General features: G+C 41.8%; 2 protein-coding genes across 4 annotated transcripts in view; one reads left to right on the top strand and one right to left on the bottom strand.

Annotated features, from left to right (window-relative positions):
* The window catches only part of FMO5 (flavin containing dimethylaniline monoxygenase 5), a 254114-nt gene that overhangs the window by 50547 nt on the left and 176851 nt on the right, over window positions 1-26716 (bottom strand). The window lies entirely within an intron of this gene.
* CHD1L (chromodomain helicase DNA binding protein 1 like) overlaps window positions 8666-26716 on the top strand; it is a 52427-nt gene continuing 34376 nt past the window's right edge. The window contains exons 1-6 of one of the 3 annotated variants that reach the window (XM_082367447.1): window positions 8666-8919; window positions 15668-15780; window positions 18596-18702; window positions 19268-19382; window positions 20008-20039; window positions 25822-25903. In XM_082367447.1, the coding sequence (XP_082223573.1) occupies window positions 8787-8919; window positions 15668-15780; window positions 18596-18702; window positions 19268-19382; window positions 20008-20039; window positions 25822-25903 (582 nt within the window). In that variant the 5' untranslated portion in view covers window positions 8666-8786. Of the gene's footprint in view, window positions 8920-9248; window positions 9268-15667; window positions 15781-18595; window positions 18703-19267; window positions 19383-20007; window positions 20040-25821; window positions 25904-26716 lie in introns of those variants that run through there. The other 2 variants (XM_082367449.1, XM_082367448.1) reach the window with 2 other exon arrangements.

Genomic DNA, 26716 nt, shown 5'->3' with positions numbered 1-26716 from the left:
GTCTATGTGTCTGTTTTTTATGCTTGTATCATACTGCTTTGATTACTATAGGTTTTTAATGTAGTTTGAAATCAGGACATGTAATGCCTCCAGCTTTGTTCTTTTTTCTCAAGGTTGTTTTGGCTATTTGGAGTCTTTTGTTGATACAGATGTTTATAGCAGCTTTATTTGTTTGTTTTTCATTTTTAAATTATTTATTTATTTATTTAGGCTGCGCTGAGTCTTCGTTGCAGCACGTGGGCTCTTTGTTGCAGCATGTGGGCTTCTCTAGTTGCGGCATGCAGGCTCTAGAGTGCACAGGCTCAGTAGTTGTGGTGCGTGGGCTTAGTTGCGGTATGTGGGATCTTAGTTCCCCGACCAAGGATGGAACCCTGGCCCCCTGCTTTGGGAGCATGGAGTCTTAACCACTGGACCACCAGGGAAGTCTCTATAGCAGCTTTATTTGTAATTGTCAAAACTTGGAAGCAACTTGGATGTCTTTCAGTAGGCAAATGGATAAATAAACTGTGGTACATCTGGACAGCAGAATATTATTCAGTGTTAAGAAGAAATGAACTACCAAGCCATAAAAAGACATGGAGGAAACTTAAATGCATGTTACTAAGTGAAAGAAACTAAAATGAAAAGGCTACTGTGATGGTTAATTTTAAGTGTCAACTTGACTGGGCTAAGGTATGCCCAGATAGCTGGTAAAACATTATTTCTGAGTGTGTCTGTGAGGGTGTTTCTAGATGAGATTAGCATTTGAATTGGCAGACTGAGTAAAGAAGATCACTCTACCCATGTGGGTGGGCATTATCCAATCCATTAACATCCTGAATAAAACAAAAAGGTGGGGCTTCCCTGGTGGTGCAGTGGTTGAGAATCTGCCTGCCAATGCAGGGGACACGGGTTCGAGCCCTGGCCTGGGAAGATCCCACATGCCGCGGAGTGACTAGGCCCGTGAGCCACAACTACTGAGCCTGCGCGTCTGAAGCCTGTGCTCCGCAACAAGAGAGGCCGCGATAGTGAGAGGCCCGCGCACCACGATGAAGAGTGACCCCCACTTGCTGCAACTAGAGAAAGCCCTCGCACAGAAATGAAGACCCAACACAGCCATAAATAAATAAATAAATATTTAAAAAAAAAAGAAAATATTTGTATAATCTGGGAGGAAAGGAAGGCATTTATAATAAGTAAGAGACCAAAATCCAAGAACAGTGAAGGAGAAGTCTTACACATGCAAATTCAAAACTCTGTATATAAATAATGATAAATAAGGAATTCAACAAAAGATTAAAATTCAAAACGCATGAAGAACTTCACACAACTATTAAAAAACGACAAAACAGTAGAAAAATAAGCAAATGATACGAACAGTCCATTCAAATAGTAGGAACTAAAAACGGCCAATTAGTTTATTCAGACATGTAACCAAAGAAATTTTAGGTAATATTATATGTTTTCCTCATCAGATTGGAAAACAAAACAAAAAGATTGGTCATATTCAGAACTGGAGAAGTGATGGAAGTGGGCATGCTCGTCTACTGTGGGTGGAAGATTAATTAATTAAGCTTTCATGTGTAACAATTTTATCAAAACTGTGAGTTCCTTTTACCACCAATTCCCTTCCAGGATTTCCTGCAGAAATAGTTACATGTGTATAAACAAAGATGTTTATTGTAGCATTGTTTGGGGTATAGCTTAGGTGCTGGAGCCGGACTATGTGGACTCTACCACTAACTACTTTTCTGACCTCAGGCAACTTAATATTTTTGTGACTCAGCTTTCTCATCTGTAAAATGAGGAATAGAATATTACCTACCCTGTACATTGTTGTGAGGAACAGAGAAAATAATATATATGTAAAGTGCTCAGCACATGGCCTGGCACATCGAGTTCAAGTATCAGGTGGCATTAATAGTGAAAAATTTGGGCTTCCTTGGTGGCGCAGTGGTTGAGAATCTGCCTGCTAATGCAGGGGACACGGGTTCGAGCCCTGGTCTGGGAAGATCCCACATGCCGCGGAGCAACTAAGCCCGTGAGCCACAACTACTGAGCCTGCGCGTCTGGAGCCTGTGCTCCGCAACAAGAGAGGCCGCGACAGTGAGAGGCCCGTGCACCGCGATGAAGAGTGGCCCCCACTTGCCACAACTAGAGAAAGCCCTTGCACAGAAACAAAGACCCAACACAGCCAAAAATAAATAAATAAATAAATAAAAATTAAAAAAAAAAAAAATAGTGAAAAATTTGAAATAACTTCATAAATGTTCATCAAGATGGCCAAGGATTCTATTATGGGACACCATACTGTAGACTAATACAGTGGTCCCCAGCCTTTTTGGCACCAGGGACTGGTTTCGTGGAAGACAGTTTTTCCACGGATTGAGGGGATAGTTCAGGCGATAATGGGAGCTATGGGGAACGATCGGCAGAGGCAGATGAAGCTTTGCTCTCTCGCCCGCCTCTCACCTCCTGCTGTGCAGCTGGGTTCCTAACAGGCTGTGGACCGCTACCAGTCAGCGGCTGGGGGGTTGGGGACCCCTGGACTAATACATACATATATATATATATATATATATATTTTTAAACTAATTAATTAATTAATTTATTTATTTTTGGCTGTGTTGGGTCTTCGTTTCTGTGCCAGGGCTTTCTCCAGCTGCGGCGAGCGGGGGCCACTCTTCATCGCGGCGTGCGGGCCTCTCACTGTCACGGCCTCTCTTGTTGCGGAGCACAGGCTCCAGACACACAGGCTCAGCAGTTGTGGCTCACAGGCCTAGTTGCTCCACGGCATGTGGGATCTTCCCAGACCAGGGCTCGAACCCGTGTTCCCTGCATTAGCAGGCAGATTCCCAACCACTGCGCCACCAGGGAAGCCCCATACATATATTTTTTTAAAGTATATTTTTAAGAATTTATTTTGAATGAGACGAATTTATTGTACTGACATGGGAAGATTAGGAAAGAGTTTAACCAGCACAGCCCCTGTTTGGTTTCTATAGCTCTCTTGGCAAAGGGTAGGAACAATTTAAGCAAGCACATTTAAAGCTTTAGCTCATATAGAGTACATCACATCCACTTGTATTCCATTGACCAAAGCAAATCATACGGACCCTGCCTATTGGGAGGCACTGAAGTCTATTAGCTAAGGGCTGAATGTACAATCATCTTATAGGGGAGAAAGTGAATAGCTGAGAACAGTAATACCATCTATCAAAGCTGGCTATCCATGACCCCACGACCCCACCATTGAGTAGACATCCCACACTCTATGTGTGAGTGTGTGTTTTTATTTACCTTCAGAATCCGTATCTATGCGCCACACATATGAGAAAAACACTATGGAACATTTGCCTGTGGATTCCCCGAGCAAATGAGGTTACAATGGGACCTCAACAATGAGAGATAAATCCTGATTTCTCGTGTCTCCACTGGTAAGATGTAGATACTTAGGTGATCACCAGGCTCATTCCCAACTTAACTTTTTTGTTCCTTCACAATATCCTGGACATTCAAATTTGTGTTTAGTTCCTTGTAAAAAATTATTTCATTTAATTTTAACAACACCATTATGGGGTAGCTATTTTATCCTCATTATAAATTATTGTGTATCATAGGCCTTCCAGAAGCACTCTCTTATTGTTAAAACTCTTTGATTATGAGTATTAATTGTGCATGACAATTTTGAGTAGTTTGAAGTGATGGTGTTGGGAGAACTCCCTGGCATCAGTGTTATAACAGTGTCTCAGGAATACATGTCTGCTGCAGGTGTGCTCATTTTTCAAACCTAAGACCCAGCTTTGTGGGGTTAGGGCATGAGTGGGCTTTGGGCTCTTGTCAACCACAGCAGAAGGGGGTACTTAAGATTGTAGCCCCTTTCATCCTAGTGCAGTCACTAGGCCACTGACATAGGGCACTGACGTAATCCTAACCTGAGCCCAAAGGTCTAAGTCCATGTACTCAACAAGAAGTCTGTACAAATTTTCACCCATGGTCACAACTTTTACTCAAGCTCCATATCTGACTCACTAGATGCTGCCAGCTAGTGTCCTGCTGTGACCCAACAGAGCAGGGACATAACAGACAGCAAACACAACTTGTTCACTATCCTGTGCTCGATCATGCATGTTTTGGTAGGGTTGGCATATGCCAAAGCCCATCACTGACATGATTTGGATACTATTAATCTTATCAGGTTGCCGTTGGCAGAGGGTGTACCTTCTCTGTGGTGTAATCAAAGAATTAATATGAACACCATGCTTATATAACCTGAGCAATGAATGAAACAGGACTTGGGGTTGTACTTTATTCTGGAAGTTAACACTGACTCACTAGAAAACATTGGACAAGTTGCCTAAACTCACTGCACCTTCGTTTACCCATTTGTGAAATATCCTCTCTGTACCTCAAGGTTATAACAATCATAGATCCTGGATTTTAGAATTGTTCTACAGATACCTCATTCAAACATTCAGCAATACTTATTATGTCAGGCACTCTTCTAGGTACAGTTGAATTTTCAACATATCTAAAAGTGAAATCATTATCTTCTCTTCCTCAAACCAGCTTTTATCTCCTATATTCTCTGTCTCAGTGGTGGCGTCAACATCTATCCAGTTGCCTGAGGCAGAAACCCCTGGGCGTCAGTCTCAGTGTTTCTCTTTCCCTCAGCCCTACATCGGTCCTCTCAAGTGTACCCTCACCAATTAAAAGAATCTATTACTCCCTTGCTAACCCTGCCTCAGTGTTTTCACCCTTGTGGTCTCTCTGCCTTGAACACGCTCCTTCCTGATTTCACATAGCTGGCTTCTCATCATTCAGATCTTAGCTCAAATGTCATTTTGTTAGTGACGTGTTCTTCAACCCATCCAATACAGAGCTGCTCCCCAGTCCTGCTCTTAATCTATTACCCTTTTTTATTTTTACCATCTTATTAGCACTAATACTACCTGATAACTCACTTGTACACCGCCTCCCCACCGCCACCACCATTTTGTCTGTCTCCAACACAGAATCTAAGCTCTGTAAGTGCAGGGACATTTTCCCTGCAAGGTGACTTGTTCACCTCCATTCCAGACACTGGGGATGTGGCTAGCATAACCACTATTTATTGTATTCATCTGGAAAAATCCAACCTGGTAAAATCCAGTTCTCTAACTATTCCTCACTTGTACCCAGCACACACTATGCAGACTGGTCTCGCGACCATAAACCTCAAGTGTCCCTTGCTGCTGTTTGGCATTTTTCTCCAGTCAATTCACTCTCCCACTTCCCCAGACAATTATTTCACACCTTTCCCTCCTCAAACCTCTAACCCCACTCCCCCTCCTCAAGCTCATCTGATGACTTTGTTACTTACTTCACATAAACAACAAAAACAGAAGAGATCTTCCATGTGCTCTCCCCACGACTTCTGTACATACATTGTGCCTCTGTGTGTTCCAATGTGTGGACTGTCCATGCTCCTATCTGGACCAACCCCTCCACTCGTGCATTGGGTCCCACCTCCTCTCACTCAAGGACATCACTCATGCAGCATCAGTTTTTCTCTCGATTGTTTTTCCCTGAGCTTTCAATATGCTCTAATGTCACCCATCTGCAAAACAACCCTCCCCTTGACCCTATTTCCCCTTTCAGTTATTGCTCCCAGTTTTCTGCTCCCTTTTACAGCAAAACTCTTTGAAAGAGGCGTGAGACATTTTGTCTCCACTTTCTTTCCTCCTATTCCATTTTTAAAACCCACTTTTGTATACAGAAATCATTCTGGTCACGGTCAACAATGACTACCATATTGCCCAATCCAGTGGTTATTTCTCTATCCTATCTTTACTCCACCTCTTAGCTGCATTTGACACAATCACTCACTTCTTAAAACGCCTCATTTGGCTCAGGGACAGCATGTTCTTAGTTCTCATACTATGTCACAGGCTGTTCTTCTTAGTCTCTTCTGCTGGTTCTGCCTCATCTTCTTGACCTCTAAATATTAGTTGTCCAAGGCTTAGTCTCTTTTATAGTTTCAGTCATCTCTTAGGGGGACCCATCTAGTATCAAGGCTTAAGGTCTATCTTAAAATGAGGACTTCCATATTTATACATTCAGTTCCAGTCTCTCCCCTGAATTCCAGACTAATCTGATTATCTATTCAAAATCTATACTTGAATATCTAGTAACCATTTCATGCTACTCCATCCAAAAATGAATTCTTCATGTTCCTCAAACCTCCTGATTCTCAGTCTTCTCCCCTCCATACATGGAAACTCCATTCTACCATTTTCTTAGGCCAAATCCCTGAAATCACCCTTTATTCCTCTACTTCTCTCAAATACTTAGTCAGTGTACTTTTTTTTAAACTTAAAAAAAATTTTGGGCTTCCCTGGTGGCGCAGTGGTTGAGAATCTGCCTGCCAATGCAGGGGACACGGGTTCGAGCCCTGGTCTGGGAAGATCCCACATGCCGCGGAGCAGCTGGGCTTGTGAGCCACAATTACTGAGCCTGCGCGTCTGGAGCCTGTGCTCCGCAACAAGAGAGGCCGCGATGGTAAGAGGCCCGCGCACCGCGATGAAGAGTGGCCCCCCGCTTGCCGCAACTAGAGAAAGCCTTCACACAGAAATGAAGACCCAACACAGCAAAAAAATAAAAAAATTTAAAAAAAATTTATTTATTTATCTTTGGCTGCATTGGGTCTTCGTTGCTGCACGCAGGCTTTCTCTAGTTGCGGCGAGTGGGGTCTACCCTTCCTTGCAGCGCGCGGGCTTCTCATTGTGGTGGCTTCTCTTGTTGCGGAGCACGGGATCCAGGTGCGTAGGTTTTAGTAGCTGTGGCACGCAGGCTCGGTAGTTGTGGCTCACAGGCTCTAGAGCGCAGGCGCAGCAGTTGTGGCGCGCAGGCTTAGCAGCTCCTTGGCATGTGGGATCTTCCTGGACCAGGGCTCGAACCCATGTCCCCTGCATTGGCAGGTGGATTCTTAACCACTGCGCCACCAGGGAAGTCCCTGAATCAGTGTATTTTATAGGCTCTACCTTTTAAAAATATCTAGTATCTTACCACCTCTCACCACTCCACTGCCACCACAGTGACCCAACAACTATCATCTCTTGCCCAGACACCTGCAACAGTCTCCAAACTGGTCTCCCTGCTTCCACTCTGCTCTCTTCTATAGACTTTTCATACAGCATTCAGAGTAAACTTATAGGCATCATCTCAACTAGCTGACTTGGAGTCTCTCAGTTACCTTTATACAGTTACCTAGCTGTGCTTTAGATGCCAGACTAAATATACCAACAGAACACTTAGCTTATAGCTAGTATCCTATCTCTGGTATTATACAAAAACAAATGTACTTTAAGTGAAAAATAATGAACACCCTTTTGTTTGAGCTGCAGGTGGTTGATATTGCTGCTTTAGTGGATAAGTCTACCCACAGAGCCTAGAGGGGAAGAAATAAGTCAAACACAGAGGCCAGGATGCAAACGCCACTCAGGAGCAGCCACATAGGACAGAAGCCCCTCCAGAGAAGCCAGCAAAGGGCACAAGTCTATGTTAAGGTTTTGAGAAAACACCCAGGTAGGAAATCAGTGTAGCCCCATTAAGTGACTTTCTCTTTCACCTTAACGTTGATCACTACCTGATTTTATTTGCTTATTACTTGTCTCCTCCTTTTGAAATATAAGCTTAAACTATAAACTTAATATAAGTATAATTTACTTAAATGTTCTACAGATGAGATCAGTGGCCTCCATCTCCAGTGCCAAAAGAGTGCTTGGCACATAGTAGATGTTCAATCAGTATTTACAGAATGACTCAAGACACAAAGCTAGCTTCACAAACAGTGCTTTGAGTTTTTATGAATAAACCAACCTGAAGACATCTCCTTTGTAGCTAAGTTTCCCCCTTTATTTAAAGGGGGTGAAGACGTGGGGAGTGCAACTTTAATCTGTGTTTACTGAAGGTGGAAGCACCAAGATTAACCTAAATGGGAATTCAGTAGTCTTATGACATTACCCAGAGAATAACATGGCTCCTGTTCCAGCTTTGTCAATTACCATTCCAAGTCACAGTTTCTTCAACTGTGGAGGAACAATTATGGTACCTATTTATAGGGTTATTGGGAGGATTAAATGAGACAGCAACTCTAACGCATCAATAAATGCAGGTATTTGGTTGTTATCATAATATTTGTATTAGCGGTACACGACTAATCATAAATCACTACATCTTAAATCCACTTAAAGTTTATGTTGAGTCATGGTGACTCACAATCATCGCTTCAATTCGCTCCCCATAATTCACTTAAGAAACCCATTGTGGCAACGACATCTTTCATGATTTTAATTTTCTACCATTCAGAAGTTCCAGCCTACAGACAACAGGGAGTAAGTAAGAGGATTTCAGGGCCCAAGCCAATTTATTACTCGTGTGAACTGAACTTTACAATCTTGCTGTGAATTGCTGAGGGCCAGAGACGATGTCTTATTGAATGCTATAACCCCAGAGCCCAGCAGAGCACCTGGCACATGACAGTCAATGTTGATTAAATAATAAGTGAGTGACGAGTGTTTCAGGTCATCAGTCGCCTAAAGAGGGCATAAGCACAGCCAGAGGCACAGGTGTGAGAATCGAGCGGCCCCACGCGCACGCGGCTGCAAGCGCTCCTCAGCAGCGGGTAGGACACCTTCCGGCATTCTCCGCGCCCAGACCTCAGCGCAGGACGCGCCCTCTGGTGGCGGCGGCGCCCGGGGGTCAGGCCGCGAACATCGGGAAGGAAGCGCGCGGGGAGACGCAGGGCGGAGCCTCGCCGTGGCTGGATGGAGCGTGAGGGCGCTGCGACCCGCGAGGGCGACATGCCCGGCTTTCTACAGACTCTTCAGAGCGAGAACCGAGTCGAGGCGGCGCGGGCGCGGGTGCAGGAGCAGGACCTGCGGCAGTGGGGCCTGACAGGTTAGTGGCTGCGGGGAAACTTCCGGCTACGTCGGCCGACTCTGGGACTCTCCTCTCCCGGCCCGGGACCCGGCGCCGGGAACGGTCCGGCGCCGCCGCGGGTGGACCGTCTTGTGGGTTTTTAACCTGCGGGCAACAGGGCCTTCCTTTCCCGCCCCTGCGGTGGGGCTGGGCGGAGAGGAACCCCGCCTGGGGCCAGGTAGCCGTTACCCCGCCTGCGCGGCGCGCGGGGCCTGCGGACGCGGGAGGAATGTGTTTCCCGGCCGGGAAGCGAGGCCCGCCCGTGGCCCCCGCCACCCGGCACGCTGGCCCTGGGGAGGGGAACTTGGTGAGGCCCCTGTCCGGAAGGTAGGACCGTCCTCTCGGAAGAAGCGGAGGGCGTCCTGGCGCCGCAAGGGTGTGGGTTTAAAATTTCTGTTCCGGTGGGTTTGGAGGCCTGGCTTGGGGGGTTTAACTGGTTGCTTGTGTAAAACTATCAGAACTCTTCTCCAAGCTTCACTTTTCTTCTTCGTTTACCGTGCGCGCGCAGTTCTTTGATAATACTCCACTGGTTAATTCTCCCTCGACGCTATAATTTGAAATATGCAGCTAAGCAAAGTTTATAAGCTCATTACTGCATGTAGCTATTTTATTTATAGTAACCTTTCCCTAGAAACTTCGAAGCGCGAAAACTTGCATCCCCTGAGGTCTGCAGGCAGGGGGGCAGACCGCATCTCTGGATGGAGGTCATAGGACGGAGAGACCCAGGTCCTAGTTCCTGGCCTGCTGTTGACTCACCACCTAACCGCTCCCATACTCGTTCTATTTATAAAATGGGGAACGCAGTGCTGTGCCTTAACTGTCTTAATCTCGGATCAATAATAATGAAATAGTCGTTAACTCATTATTTATTGAGTGCTACTGAGAGCCACATGCTGCAGGATGTTAGGTGCAGAGATGAGGATACAAATGCGGGCCCTGCTCTCCTAGAGTTTCTAGACTGGAGTCTGAGTGATTTCAAAAATATAAACAAGTATTTATTGAACTCATACTGTGTGGCAAATACGAAGGAAGTGTGAGATTTTGTTATGAATGAAACAAAAGGGGCAGTTCTATGTCCAACTTAGAAGAGGGGTGGGAAGAGATAAATGGATAGGATACAGACATGGAAGAGAAAGACCTCTCCCTTCTTGAGGCTCTGAGTCTATGAAAATGGTATCCCTGTGTCTGTGAGGAGTATGTATCCAACTTAAATATGAATTTACAGACTGATGCTTTTAAGTTTGGTGTAAAGTTTATATGTTTATAGAGCCAAAGTTTATACGTGATTATTTGTGTGTTTGCCTATTTCCTTGCATGTGTTTTTGGGTATAATACTATGTGTGAGAGAAGGCTAGTTCTAATGTGCACATTGATACTGGACTGTCAGTAATACACTTGGAGAAATATACATATGGACAAGTGCTGTTACTGTAGTGAAATTGAGAAGATAGATAAGAGGTTGCAAGTTTGCCTGGATGAATTAGAGTGAGTGAATGAAGAAGCAAATAGACAAATGTGGAAACTTGGTGGTGGGCATGGATAAGTGAATAGTGGGGGGAAAGAAAAAATTAGAAGATAGGTATACTTAGAGGAATAACCATTTAATCTTATAACTTGAAATTCCTATTTCTATTTGCCAGAATAAATTAATATTCTTAGAAACTATTCTTTGTGAGTTGGTTAAACATGGTTACTGATTTTTTTTCCTTCTGATTGACAGAAGTAGTACATGTTCTCTGTAAATCATTTAGGGTAATATTTTATGCATAAAGAAAAAACAGTAATATACATAATCCTATTACTGTTAACATCTTATTATCTATCCTGCCATTTCTTGGTCTGTGCATGCATATGTGTGTATGTAATTTCTTTTTTTCTTTCTTTTCCAGGGTGGAGCAGGGACTGAGGGAGAAGTGCAAAAATGGGGTTTCATGTACATACTTTTTGGAAACCATAATTTTTTTCCTTATTATCATTTAGTCTTCTTCAATATCATATTTACTAGTTACAGACTATTTCGGTGTATGGATGTGCTGTAATTTAGCCAGCCACTCTATTTAGGTATTTAGGTTCTTTTTTTGTTGTTTTAAATAATACTAAAAAATATCCTTGGAACCAAATATTTATTATTGAATTTTTTTTTAATTGGGGTATAGTAGTTTTCCAATGTTGTGTTAGTTTCTACTGAACAGCGAAGTGGAGTTCCCTGTGCTATACAGCAGGTTCTGATTAGTTATCTCTTTTATACATATTAGTGTATATATGTCAGTCCCAACCTCCCAATTCATCCAACCCCCCCTTTCCCCCTTTGGTGTCCATACGTTTGTTCCCTACATCTGTGTCTCTATTTCTGCCTTGCAAACCGGTTCATCTGTACCATTTTTCTAGATTCCACAAATATGCATTAATGTACGATATTTGTTTTTCTCTTCCTTACTTCACTCTGTATGACAGTGTCTAGGTCCATCCACATTTCTACAAATGAACCAATTTCGTTCCTTTTTATGACTAAATAATATTCCATCGTGTATATGTACCACATCTTCTCTATCCATTCGTCTGTCGATGGACATTTAGGTTGCTTCCATGACTTGTAAATAGTGCTGCAGTGAACATTGGGGTGCATGTGTCTTTTTGAATTATCGTTTTCTCAGGGTATATGCCCAGTAATGGGATTGCTGGGTCATATGATAATTCTATTGTTAGTTTTTTAAGGAACCTCCATACTGTTCTCCATAGTGGCTGTATCAATTTACATTCCCACCAACAGTGGAAGAGGGTTCCCTTTTCTCCACACCCTCTCCAGCATTTATTGTTTGTAGATTTTCTGATGATGCCCATTCTAACCGGTGTAAGGTGATGCCTCATTGTAGTTTTGATTTGCCTTTTTCTAATAATTAGTGATGTTGAGCATGTTTTCATGTACCTCTTGGCCATCTGTGTGTCTTCTTTGCAGAAATGTCTATTCAGGTCTTCGGCTTATTTTTTCATTGGGTTATTTGTTTTTTTGATATTGAGCTGCATGAGCTGCTTGTATATTTTGGAGATTAATACTTTGTTGATTCATTTGCAAATGTTTTCTCCCATTCTGAGGGTTGTCATTTTTTGTTTATGGTTTCCTTTGCTATACAAAAGCTTTCAAGTTTCATTAGGTCCCATTTGTTTTTATTTCCATTACTCTAGTAGGTGGGTCAAAAAAGATCTTGCTGTGATTCATGTCCAAGAGTGTTCTTCCTATGTTTTCCTTTAAGAGTTTTGTAGTGTCCGGTCTTACATTTAGGTCTTTAATCCATTTGGAGTTTATTTTATTTTATTCATTCATTCATTCATTCGTGGCTGTGCTGGGTCTCCATTGCTGCACACGGGCTTTCTCTAGTTGTGGCGAGCAGGGGCTACACCTCGTTGCAATGCGCAGGCTTCTCATTGCGGTGGCTTCTCTTGTTGCAGAGCACAGGCTCTAGGTGCACAGGCTTCAGTAGTTGTGGCACGCAGACTCAGTAGTTGTGGCCCACAGGCTTTAGAGCGCAGGCTCAGTAGTTGTGGCACACGGGCTTAGCTGCTCTGTGGCATGTGGGATTTTCCCGGACCAGGGCTCGAACCTGTGTCCCCTGCATTGGCAGGTGGATTCTTGACCACTGTGCCACCAGGGAAGTCCCACACCGAGTCTTAGTTGTGGCAGGTGGGCTCCTTAGTTGTGGCTTGTGGGCTCCTTCATTTTGGCAGCCAGGCTCTTTAGTTGCGGCATGCATGTGGGATCTAGTGCACTGACCAGGGATTGAACCTGGGCCCCCTGCAGTGTGAGTGCGGGGGCTTATCCACTGTGCCACCAGGGAAGTCCCTCAAATTTATTTCTTCCCCAACCCCCAAGCATGCCTTACTGCCTCCTAGAGGTTAGAAAGAAAAAGACATTTCCGAGACTTGCCTGGAGTTCTGTTGTGCTTGTGACTTGACTTCCACCTAGCAGATGACTGTGGAAGATTTGGAAGAGGAAAGTGAGGGAGAAAGGCTGCCGTCCCTGAGGGATTTAAATTTTCTACTTTTCTCTTGGCCGTGACTCTTAACCTCAGCGGGGTTGGGTAGGGTACTGAGCATCCACTTTCTGGCATGGATTGCAGCTGAGGCAGTAGGGTCTTGGAGCTGACAGTTGGGGTAATAGCCTCCTGGTTTTTCCCCTCTAGGTAACTTATGTCATTTTTCTCTGGCTGCTTTCAAGATATTTTCTTTGTCTTTAGTTTTTAGAAAGTTAATTATGATGTGTCTTGGTATATATTTCTTTGGATTTATTCTTTTATTATGTTTGAAGTTCATTCACCTTGAATCTGTAGGCCTTTTGCCAATTGTGGGAAGTTTTCACCCATTTTTGTGAGTACTCTTTTTTAGCCCTGTCCTGTTTCTCATCTCTTTCCAGGATGCCAATGAATGAATGTAGTTCTTTTGTTAGAGACTTGCAGTTCCCTGAAGCTCTGTTCATTTGTTTTCAGTCTGTTTTCTCTCCATTGTTCAGGTTGAGTAATTGCTATGGTTCTGTCTTACAGTTCACTGATTCTTTCTTCTCTCCATTCTGCTATCAAGTATGTCCTCTGAGCTTTTTACTTTAGTTATTGTATTTTTCAATATCTTCTTTTTCTTTGCTGAGACTTTCTATTTCTTTACTGAGGCTTTCTATTTTTTCAGTTGTTTTAAGCATGTTCATGGTTGCTTGTTGAAGCATTTTATCATTGCTGCTTCAAAATAAGTGTAACATCTGTGTCATCTGGGTTGGCATCTGTGGATTATCTTTTTTCATTCAGTTTGAAACCTTCCTGGTTCTTGGTATAATGTATGATCTTTTTTATTGAAACCTGGAAATTTTTGGGTTATGTTTTGAGACTCAGGATCTTATTTAAACCTTCTGTTCAATTGTCTGTTTCATGCTGCTCTGGCAGGGGAAGGGGGGTTGCTGCTTTGTTACTACCAGGTGGAAATAGAAGTCAGGCTCCCCCTATGAGCTTCTCTTGATACCTGGGGATAGGGAGGGGGGTTCCTCCTTACTTCTGGGTGAGAATGAGAGTACTGGCTCCCAACTTGGTCCCCACTGACACTGGTAGGGGTGGTCTCATTACCTCTAGGCAGTGATAAAAATCCTGAGTCTCCACTGGGCTTCCTTTGACACCATTTCTAGGGGTAGTTGGGGAGGGGGCTCATATGATCTAGTAGGGGTAGAAGTCCAGGCTCACTATGTGGTCTCCATTGACCTGCATGGGAGGGAGAAGTGGAGTGGGGATGGCCACATTATTGGTGAGTGGGGATGAAAACCCTGGCTCCCTCCCTAGCCCTCTCTGGTACCTTCCTGCTGGCGATGTTGGGGAACTTCATTACAGCCTCTTGAGGGTGGAGGTCTAGGCTCCCACTTGGCCTTTGCTGATGTGGTGGGGCCACTTTTTTTCCCTGTGGTGTTTGGCTTAACTGGAGTGGTTATTGTCTAAAAGTTTACATTTTCTGTCTCTCTAGGCTGTCCCTTTTCCTTTGGCTAGTGGGAGTAGGCTTTTGTGGGCTTTTTTTTTTTTTTTCTTTCTATGTCCATTGGCATTTCTGGGTGACCAATTTCTTCACCTCTACGTCTGGGATATATGAGGCAAAAAGAAACCCAGGGAACTCATCACTGTGTTGTTTGCTGGGTCCCGAGGTTACTAACCAGTCTGCCTTCTTCACCCCACCTTTTCAGAGTCATCTTATTATGTTCCTTTTCTTTGTAATATTCAGGAGTTTTAGTTGTATTAGCAAGAGGAATGGGGAAAAGAACATCTCCATCTTCCCAAAAGCAGAAGTCTCCAGATTTCACATTTTAATCTTCTTTGATTTTCTGAATTTTCTAACGTACAATATGCGGATAATACCTAGTGCATGGGATCATTATCACCATTAAATGGGGTAACTTATGTACAGTGTTTACTACTCTCCGTGGTATTTAGTAAGTGTTTAATAAAAATAATTCGTTAATCTTTTTAATGTTCTACAATTATATATTGTTTAGTTTCTTTTTAAATGTCATGAGTTCAAACCAGAGTTTTACTTCTGTTAATAGTTTTTCTATAAAGTATGTTTGGGGTCTTCCGTCTCCCAAAGATATGGCTGTTCTCTGAAATTGGATTTTTTTTTCAAGAGAGAGAGAGAAAAGACAGACGGCAGAAGCTCTATGTGGATTTCAGACATTTTCTGTTGTCCCTGTGCACTGTTAAAACACCTTCTATGTAACATTGTTTCCATTCTTAACAGCACTGCTTCTTGATTGAAGCATGAGTTAATCTTGTCCTGTCTTGATTTTTTTCCTTTAGCACCTGAGGGCAAATTTACATCGTTGCAATTAAGCAAGCAGACACATGTACAGTCCATGTGTTGTTTGCTGTTGTATTGCATCAGTAAAGCCTCATTTCCTAGAATGGACACTGGCATGAGACTCAGGCAGTCTACAGGCCTAATCCCAGGCTGATTTTCTCAACTGTCAAGTGGATCCTGTAACACTGACAGGCTGTTCTGGGCTTTGATTATAGTGGTGATTAAGTCTGCTCAAAAAGTAGTTTGGAAGTCAGCAAATATTTGCATATCTGTAACTTCTCAGCAAAGGATGTGGCCCGTAAGGTTTGGGGTATGGGAATTTAGGCTGTGTTCTTTAGTCGAAGTCTTAAGCATAGCCTGTGTGTATGCTTAAATGTCTGCTCTTTGGACTTGCTGCTTTTTTTATTTCTAGGGATCCATCTACGCCCTTATCAGCTGGAGGGAGTCAACTGGCTAGCCCAACGCTTCCATTGTCAGAATGGCTGCATACTGGGAGATGAGATGGGCTTGGGTAAGACCTGCCAGGTATGTTACTGTGGAGTGAGTCCTGTTCACCTCTACTGAAGTACCTCCACAGGACTCATTACTATCTTTAGCTGCCAGCTGTTGGTATGTATTTTTATACTAAGAGGTAAAATGCCTGAACCTTTGTTAAGAGATCATGACCTTGGACTTGACTTTTCTCTTCATGGAGATGGTTTTGAACTGTGTCACTACCTTTATGTTATCTATCACTCGACATATAGAATCACAATTAATGGGCAGGGTTTTTCTCTATATAAAGCAAATATACCTGTCCCAGGAATCAAATTGACTCTGCCCTCCTTAGTAATATTTTATCTAGTTAAGATAACTGGATCATTTCTAATATTAGTCTCCCTTCCTCAGTGGGTGGTGGGGCTAATTCCCATTTCTCTGCCATGCTAGAGAAGTACAGAGGAAATACTCTATGTTTTCCAAAATACCTTGGCCATCTAATTGTAGGATATAGTCTAGACACCTGGAGAATTAGATGTGACTTCCTTGGGCATTGATTAGCAGGTTGCATGTTGAGATTGATGCTTCCAGTAGGATGATCACCAATACAGCTCATGTTGACAGATGTCAGTGGTAGGCTTGGATTGATGAAAAGTCCAGACACAGATACTCCTTGGGTTCATCACACAAGGTTTATTCATCTATAAGGTACCAAAGAAAGTCAGTGCAGTCAGGATACACAATAGAGGCAACTTGAGCAGAAACCATGGAACTGTAGGTTTCTTGATTCCAAAAAGGTTTCATCAGTGAACCCACAGAGTGAGTAAAGTTCTCATTAATCCTTTTAGAAGCTTAACCTGCCCCCTCTAACCTCACATCCATAAACGTCAAGCTGGAGCAGTTCTGCTCAGAGTCTAGGCTGACCATGTGTTGGAGACGCCTTAATCTAATCCAGGTGTACCTCATCAATCTTGTGGTTATTCAGGATACAGTATGACCTCCGAGCATGGTAGCCCCAGGTACCTCATTTATTACCCTCAGGTTTCTCAGGCAATAATTCTGGTTCTAGTATATTCCTGAACTGAGAGCTATGGAACAAAGGTAAGTTTCCTAGTGTTTCTGGGAGGGAGGCTAACAGACTCTTGTACTCAGGTACAGAGCTCTCCTTGCAGTCTCCTGTGCCATGGACATTGGAATCGCCCAGACTTGATTCAGAGCCAGCAAATTCCACATGTCCTTTGCCTTTCCCATGGTGTTCATATAGCTCTACTTTAAGTGCCCTAAAAATCACGCCTCCAAATTCATCTTATTAAAATTTTGTTTAGAATTTTTGCATCTGTGTAATTTTGCATTGAGTAATGTCTTTGTATGGTTTTGGTATTGGGGTAAATCTGGCTTCATAAAGTGAGTTGAGAAGTATCCCTTCCTTTTCAGATTTATGTAAGAGTTTGTGTAGAGTTGTTACTGTTTCTTCCTTAAATGTTTGGAAGAATCCACTAGTGAATCCAAATTTGTTTTGTAGATAGCTGGTTTAAGATAATAAAAGATAAATTTTCTCTAAATAGGGTCTTCAGCACAAACTAAACAGAATGGTTTTAATTCAGTAAATACTTATTGGGTGGTTGTCTGGGCACAATCTGGGCTGGGAAACCATGGGTAGTTAAAAAAGAAAAATATTTCCATTATGAAATTAACGTATTATCAGTTAAAACCCATAACCATAGCACTCTAGCCATAATCATGAATAGCAATATGTGTTTTACATGGTTGAAATTATAGTGCACATATAGTTTGCATTTTATTAATCTAATAGTAATTGTTATTTTCCATTTTATATTCTTCACAGTGATTATTTTCTATTGGCTGCATAATAGTCCATCAAGGGAATTGATCATAATTTACTTGAATGTTCTACAGATGAGGAATGGAGAGTTCCCCTCTTTTGTGATATTTAAATTAACCTCTATAGGAACATCTTTGGGCTTGTATAGCTTTCTTAGGATTTTGGATTATATCCTTAGGATAGATTTTTCTAAGAAACAGTTCAGCCATTGGGGACGGTGGGCCCTCAAACTTTTTGTTTTATAAAAGAGTGCTATTTTCTCTATGTATCACAGCAACCTTTTAAAGAAAATTTTCTGGTTAAAAGTGTGTATAGCCATATCCTAAAATAAGCTATTGGGCTTTACAAAGATTTTCAGTTTAGACCCTGACCTGAGTTCATGAGGCTATATTATTGTTTGTTTTCCTCACTGGAATGTGTGCCCCAGGAGAACTAGGAGTTTTGTTTGTTTTGTTCACTATTATATACCAGAGCTCAGAATAGTGCCTAGTAAATAGAAGGTGCACCATCAATGCACATGGAGGCAGGAAGGAAAACATTGTCTCTTAGGAGATGCTGGCCAACAGCAAGAGGCCACCACATGGTTGGGCCTCTTTGCAGTCAAGTCTTGATACTTCTTACCTTATGTTTTTAGAGCATTCCTGACCTTGTGCATCATTTGCATTGTTTTTGTTGATTTCTATTGTCTTTCCTGATGTTTTCCTTTGTATAAAAGGTTCAGTTACATAAATTTTGAGCACCATTGCTTGTTGACTGTTGATGTAATTGAGTACCATACATTTCTTTGGCAGTCATATTGAGGCTTACCTGATTTCACTCTAGGAATGGGTGACTCTCCTAATGTGTGGAGGATTGTACATTATTTTTGTTTTTTGTAAAGCAAGTCTTCTACAACAATTTGTGTTTGTGTTTTATTATTTTTGATGCGATTGTAAGTGTTCTCTACAAGGTTGTGGGGACTTTATCGTTGTTTCTCACTTGGAAATGTGGTCAAAACCGCCTTCCTTTTCTGTGTTCCAGACTATTGCTCTCTTCATTTACTTGGCGGGAAGATTAAACGATGAAGGACCATTTCTGATTCTTTGTCCCTTGTCTGTTTTGAGCAACTGGAAAGAAGAGATGGAGAGGTACAAGAGTAGATGTTGCTGAAATTTTATTTTTTACATTAAGGTTTTGTTTTCTAGGTGCTATGTGAAATACGATAAAACAACATATTGTCCTAAGCAGTGAGTTTATTTCTTCCAGAAAACTCTGACATGAGACAGTGTAGATAGAGACTGAGGATCTGATGGGGGAGGGTCCAATGGATGTTATTGTTACCTTTTGTCAATTTGAAGGTCAGTACTCATTTTTAGTAAATTTTGCTGAACTAAGGAAGAAACCATCTTTTTCATAGTGATATAGTGACACTTCATAGGAAGTAACGAACGTGGAAAAATAGTTTTTTTTTTACAGTTAACACAAGGCCCTTTTAGATGTTTATCTGACATGTCTCCCTCTTCACACGGGGACTTACCCTTAGGTTTACCCATTGCTGTAGGTAAGAGTTCAGGGTCCCAGGACTCATTCTGACTGCAGGGCATCCTGGGGTCTGCACATCTGCAATCCTTCCATGAAAAGTAATTTTCCAGACATGCACCCCTTTTCCATGGCTCTATGTTTGTGCTCATCTACCTCTTTTCTTGGATTCAGATTTGCTCCAGGTCTTTCCTGTGTAACATATTCAGGTGACAAGGAGGAGAGAGCCCACCTACAGCAAGACCTAAGGCAGGAGTCACGTTTTCATGTGCTGCTAACTACCTATGAGGTATCTGTTTGTTTTTCTACAGCCAGAACTCTTAACCTGGGACCTTAGAAGTTGCAGAATCTACTGGAATTATATTTAATTTTTTTTTTTGAGGGTTCATATTGTTCTGAGAAGAAGGTCTACCTTTATTAGATTCTCACAGAGAGGCTGTGAGCAAAGGAAGCGAAAGACCATTGTGCTCCAAGTTAGTTAGCTATCTCTCCCTCTCTGTCCTGGTGGATCAAGGGGGAAGGCTTCCCAGGTAGGTACTACTTGAGCTGCCTCTTGGCCGATGAGTAGAAGGAGGCAGGCAGGCAGGGGAAAGGGTTTTTTGGGCTGAGGCATCGTCTCTTGTTACTGGAGGGTGGGAAAGGAGGACACTTAGTTCCAGTCCCTGTTTAAGTCCTTGTTCTTCAAGCTAAGACTGTCCAGGTCACTGTAAGCAAGACCTTCCACTCATTCATGCCTCCCTTTGTTTGTCTGTAAGATGGTGCTACTTAGAAGTTATGCTCAGAATTTCTTACGTAGTGAATGAATAAGACTTAGCTAAATCCTGTAGTTTAGGAGAGTTAATAAAAAGTTAGCTTATTAATATCAGAGTTATATCAATATCAGCCTTTGTAATGTATCTTCCTTAATTTTTCAGGTTTGCTTGAAAGATGCATCGTTTCTAAAGTCGTGAGTATGTTGCACTACTTCAGAAATTGCCTTAAATGTATCATGAAAGTCACGTCTTTACTTCACATTTTAGCACTTTGCGTTTTTTCCTGATGTGTCATCCATGAGTCTTATCTGGTGTGCGGCGTGGCAGGAGTCTTACAGTCTAACCCCCTACTCATTAGGTGTAAATCTGTGGGTTCATTACTTAACCTCTGTGAACTTCAGCTTCTTCATCTGTAAAATGGGGATAATGAAATTTTTACCTTGGATGTTTGTTGTGAGGATTAAATAAGATAAGGTATACGTGGTGGGTGGTTAATAGATACTAGATTCTTTACATCACAACTTGCATAGACACCTTTCAGGACTGCACTGTGGAGATTTTACTACAACACAGTAGGTGAATTATTTGAGCCTCTTCCTGGAAGTATCCTAAAAGATACTATAAAATTAGCTTTTTATTTATTTATTTATTTTTTACATCTTTATTGGAGTATAACTGCTTTACAATGGTGTGTTAGTTTCTGCTTTATAACAAAGTGAATCAGTTATACATATACATATGTTCCCATATCTCTTCCCTCTTGCGTCTCCCTCCCGCCCACCCTCCCTATCCCACCCCTCTAGGTAGTCACAGAGCACCGAGCTGATCTCCCTGTGCTATGCGGCTGCTTCCCACTAGCTGTCTGTTTTACGGTTTGGCAGTGTATATATGTCCATGCCACTCTCTCACTTTGTCCCAGCTTACGCTTCCCCCTCCCCATATCCTCAAGTCCATTCTCTAGTAGGTCTGTGTCTTTATACCCGTCTTGCGCCTAGGTTCTTCAGAAAGGGATTTTTAAGTATACTTCTTTCCAGTGAATTGGCTTTCAGGCCTCTCCTCAGCTCGTGAAGTGCAGGGAACGTAGATGTAACTCTTAGTACTACCTGGCAGTGGGGACAAGGTGTTGCAGTATGTGGTTAAGACAACAGTCACCATGTAAATCAAACAAGAGCTAGTTTTAGGTGAATAAGAAGTTATGTGGACAGAGTTTCATTCTCCATAGCATGTGTAGTTATGACATAGTTAGGTGGGGTTTACATCTTTAATATTTGGAGACTTTTCAAAGTGCTTTATCAATATTTTCAATGTTATTTCCTATCCAGGTTCTTCTGAGTTGGATTTTTATTTTCATCTTATTTTGAAACACTAAAGGCTCAGTCATAGATTTCATGACTTCCATCTAGTGTTTTTGTTTCACTTAAGTTTCATTTAAGTAAGCATATTACCTTACTTTTCTTAGGAAAAGTATATGTGTTCCCTCTCACTTCTTTTTTATTATTAATATCCAACTTAATATTTATTGAAGATGTGTCCCCTGGAAAGACACTGTTCTGGGAGTTATCAGCAATACCAGGAAAGTAAACCATAGAGTGACACTAAGAGGACATAAACTCCAGTAGAGGGGTAAGAAGGGTAGAGATATCCATAATACAAGGCAATATATCGGAAGTCTCAACAGACAAGAAGATTGGGAGATAGATGTTACTGGGTACTTTACATAAATTATCCTATTTAATCTTCATGAAAACCCTAAGGTGGGTATTATCATCCGTTTTATAGATGAGAAAGGTAAGAGATTAGGTGACCCATCCCAGGGCACATTGCTAGTAAATGGCAAAGCAGACATCCAAACCCACCACTCAGTGCTGGGGAGCTTCTTCATAAGAGAGCTTTACAAAGTATCTCGGTGCACTGGAGTTGCACATTTTCAGCAGAAATACAGTCTTTCTATATTAGATCATCTGCCTTCAATCCATTCCAGGTGAATTTAAGAACCTAAATAATAAAGAGACATCTATAATGTTTACTTAGTATGAACTCTAAGAACACGGATTTAGTCTTTTTTTTTTTAATAGATCTTTATTGGAGTGTAGTTGTTTCACAATACTGTGTTAGTTTCTGTTGTACACCAAAGTGAATCAGCCATATGCATATACATGTCCCCATATCCCCTCCCTCTTGAGCCTCCCTCCCACCCTCTCTATCCCACCCCTCTAGGTCATCGCAAAGCACCAAGCTGATCTCTCTGTGCTACGCTGCTGCTTCCCACTAGCTATCTATTTTACATTCGGTAGTGTATATTATGTCGATGCTACTCTCACTTCGCCCCAGCTTCCCCTTCCCACCCCGTGTCCTCAGATCCATTCTCTATGTCTGCCTCTTTATCCCTGCCCTGCAACTAGGTTCATGTATTTGGCAAAGTTATACTTTGTATTACTGCATTGCACACTCTGAGAACAGCCAGGGAGTGTAATGTAATCTTTGCCCTAAAGAGGCTTATCATATAAAGGAGGCAAGCATATACAGTGGAGAAAAGACAGCCTCTTCAATAAGTGGTGCTGAGAAAATTGGACAGGTACATGTAAAAGTATGAAATTAGAACACTCCCTAACACCATACACAAAAATAAACTCAAAATGGATTAAAGACCTAAATGTAAGGCCAGACACTATCAAACTCTTAGAGGAAAACATAGGCAGAACACTCTATGACATAAATCACAGCAAGATCCTTTTTGACCCAGCTCCTAGAGGAATGGAAATAAAAACAAAATTAAACAAATGGGACCTAATGAAACGTAAAAGCTTTTGCACAACAAAGGAAACCATAAACAAGACCAAAAGACAACCCTCAGAATGGGAGAAAATATTTGCAAATGAAGCAACTGACAGAGGATTAATCTCCAAGATTTACAAGCAGCTCGTGCAGCTCAGTAACAAAAAAACAAACAACCCAATCCAAAAATGGGCAGAAGACCTAAAGAGACATTTCTCCAAAGAAGATATACAGATTGCCAACAAACACATGAAAGAATGCTCAACATCATTAAGCATTAGAGAAATGCAAATCAAAACTACAATGAGATATCAGCTCACACCGGTCAGAATGGCCATCATCGGGCTTCCCTGGTGGCGCGGTGGTTGGGAGTCTGCCTGCCGGTGCGGGGGACGCGGGTTCGGGCCCTGGTCTGGGGGGATCCCGCGTGCTGCGGAGCGGCTGGGCCCGTGGGCCACAGTTGCTGAGCCTGCGCGTCTGGGGCCTGTGCTCCGCGGCGGGGGGGGCCGCGATGGTGAGGGGCCCGCGCACCGCGGTGGGGAGTGGTCCCCACTTGCCGCAGCTGGGGAGGGCCCTCGCGCGGAAGCGAGGACTCAACACAGTCATAAATAAATAAATAAATAAATAAAGGGACGTGAATTTCTTTAAAAAAAAAAAAAAAAAAAAAAAAGAATGGCCATCATCAAAAAATCTAGGAACAATAAATGCTGGAGAGGGTGTGGAGAAAAGGGAACCCTCTTGCACTGTTGGTGGGAATGTAAATTGATATAGCCACAATGGAGAACAGTATGGAGGTTCCTTAAAAAACTAAAAATAGAACTACCATACGACCCAGCAATCCCACTACTGGGCATATACCCTGAGAAAACCATAATTCAAAAAGAGTCACGTACCAAAATGTTCATTGCAGCTCTATTTACAGTAGCCAGGACATGGAAGCAACCTAAGTGTCCATCATCGGATGAATGGATAAAGAAGATGTGGCACATATATACAATGGAATATTACTCAGCCATAAAAAGAAACGAAATGGAGTTATTTGTAGTGAGGTGGATGGAGTTAGAGTGTGTCATACAGAGTGAAGTAAGTCAGAAAGAGAAAAACAAATACAGTATGTTAACACATATATATGGAATCTAAGGGAAAAAAAAAAAGGTCATGAAGAACCTAGTGGCAAGATAGGAATAAAGACACAGACCTACTAGAGAATGGACTTGAGGATTTGGGGAGGGGGAAGGGTAAGATGTGACAAAGAGAGAGAGTGACATGGACATATATACACTACCAAACGTAAAATAGATAGCTAGTGGGAAGCAACCGCATAGCACAGGGAGATCAGCTCTGTGCTTTGTGACCACCTAGAGGTGTGGGGTGGGGAGGGCGGGAGGGAGGGAGATGCAAGAGGGAAGAGATATGGGAACATGTGTATATGTAAAACTGATTCACTTTGTTATAAAGCAGAAACTAACACACTGTTGTAAAGCAATTATACTCCAATAAAGATGTAAAAAAAAAAAAAAAAAGCTTATAGAGAGCTGAGACTGTGCATGTAACAGTATGAAAAATCAGAAAATTTTTTGACAGCAGACTTACAAAATCTTTGGATCAAGGGGACTAGAAGTTACTTTGTCCCACTTTCTGTTCAGTGCTGGAATTCCCTGTGCCTCATCCTCTCCAGGAAACATCCCTTGGCGTGTCCTTTGATGAGTGACTTGACCTCCTTCTTTCACTGAGCCCAGATCCACCTCCCTGAAGTCTGTTTCATTGAATACACTTTTTATTGGATGCTTGCGGTGTGTAAAAACCTGAATATCTAGTTCTTAATACCTTAATAATACCATAATAATCTTAATAGATTAATACCTAATCTATTTTGAATGGTAATTCAAACAGGAGCCAGGCACTGTACTGCAGCCACTTTCACACCTTATCTCATGACCAGTGTCCAACATCAGCTGCATTCTTATTCTTTATTATCCTTCAGTGCAGCCCCTGGTCCTGCTACCCAGCAGGAATGATCCCAATTCCTGCTGGAATTTTACCCGTTTTTTGGATTTTCTTTGTGGCCTCAGAGGAAGAAGGCTTCTTCCTCTAAGGCCAACCTCTGCTCAAGATCTTCCTCTAATATTTGAGGGATTTTTATTTCCATACCTACTGTCTTCCCAATATTCTGCTTTACTTGTATATACATTTAGTTTTTTAAGTATAAAAATAATGTAGTGGGAGTACAGAATGTTTACAAATGAAATAAAAAGTTAAAAACCTTCTAACTTCCACTTTATTATCTTTTGCATGGTTTTCACATTTGTGAAAAAGATATATAATACCTTTTTTAGTTATATAGGCCTTTATATTATAACATAATCATATTTATCATTTAAAATGCTATATTTTGTCACCCATTATTGGACCTATTATTATTATTTTCAATTTTTTGCTGTTTTAAATAATGGAGCTTGGAACATATTCATACATACATAGTTTTCCATATTTTGAATTTTTTTGGTGGGAAAAACAGCTTCCCAGGAGTATATGCAGAGGATGTGCTTTTATGACTTCTTGAGAGTTTGTGGTCGTAGCTATCATGCTGCAGAAGTGCTCTGGCACAGCTACCAACGACTGCCACGTTAACAGAGCCAATGATGTATCCTACTATCTGTAACATTTGATCGTGTTCACCACGTCCCCATCTTAAAATCATACTTTTTTAGCTACTGTGACACCACTGTCTCTTGGCTTTTCTTCTGGGTCTGAATCTCAGTTCTGCCTCATACTAGCTTTATGACCTTGACCAAGTCATCTACCTTTCTGAGCTTTAGTCTGTGTTGTTAAAATGGGTACAATAATGTCTGCTCACTTTATATTTTTGATTTAAATAACATACCTCAAGCCCCAAGCTGAGTGTCTGGCACATAGTAGGTGGTCATAAGCGTTTTCTTTTGCTTTATGTCTCCGACTCCTTTCTTTCTGCCTTCAATGCATAGATCTTTCCCATAAATTTCCTTAATTTTACTACCTTATCCAGATTGTCTTATGTACATGGTTAGCTCTCAAATAAGAAGGCAATTTGGGTGTGTTTCTAATAGAATGGGCTTGCTATTAGTCTTCCCAGCAAGAGTCATGGTTTTGTGGTAAGACTTTTGGTTGTGAGATATATGTTTGAGTTACACAAAACTGAAAGCTTGGATTTTTCCCTCACAGCTTCCCTTGGAGTGTTCTTGTTGTGGATGAAGCTCACAGGTTGAAAAACCAAAGCTCCTTGCTGCATAAGACACTTTCAGAGGTAAACTCCCAGGATACTCTTAGCTTTTATATAACTCCATTTTAAAAAATATTAGTTTAGTCCTATATAGAGCCAATTCAGTTGAAATTTTTTTTTTCAGTGAGATTTCTGCAGGGCTCAGTGAACATATATGGTGACAGGAGTAGTACTTAATATGGCTTAACTACTTCTTCCTCTTTTACACAGGAGGTGATGTTTACTAAAATCTGGTTATCAAATGAATAAGACTCTACCCCAGGAAAATATATTGTATTTTTGGAAACGTTTCAACTGTCTTTTTGATCTTCTTCAAAGAGGCAGTTTCTTTAAAAATAATCTTACTGTAGTTTTTCTGTCTGCAGTAACAAACATATCTGACATATTGTACCCCTCCCCCACTTACCTGTTTAAAAAATTTGACAGTTCACAGAGTCGTGAAGAGACTGATTTCACACCGTTGAATAGTCCCTCCAATCTCTCCTGTCTTTGTCATACTTTTGAGTATGACACCCTTGATCTTATTCCATTCTCTTAATCTCTGGCATCATTCCGGCAAAGTAAATGAGAAATGTCATTGTAGCCCTAGATATGCCCTCTGTTCTGAGGAGCCAGTGGAACAGCTTGTGAGTATGAAGTGCCCTTCTCCTTGTTGACCTAGTAAAGGCTTGTTCGTTCATGAGACCCCCACGTGTGAATGTGTGGGACCATCACTGAATTTTGGTCCCTATCCTAAAATAGTTCAATTAATAAATTTAGAGGTCTTTTGGAAGAAAGTCTTAGATTTTAATTCTATATTTATTGGCTAAAAATTGCAGTTTTTAGTGTTAATGCAGA

The sequence above is a fragment of the Balaenoptera borealis genome (genome assembly GCF_965194805.1).
Source record: "Balaenoptera borealis genome assembly, chromosome: 1".
NCBI classification, from domain to species: domain Eukaryota; kingdom Metazoa; phylum Chordata; class Mammalia; order Artiodactyla; family Balaenopteridae; genus Balaenoptera; species Balaenoptera borealis.
This window is presented reverse-complemented; position numbering and strand designations above follow the sequence as displayed.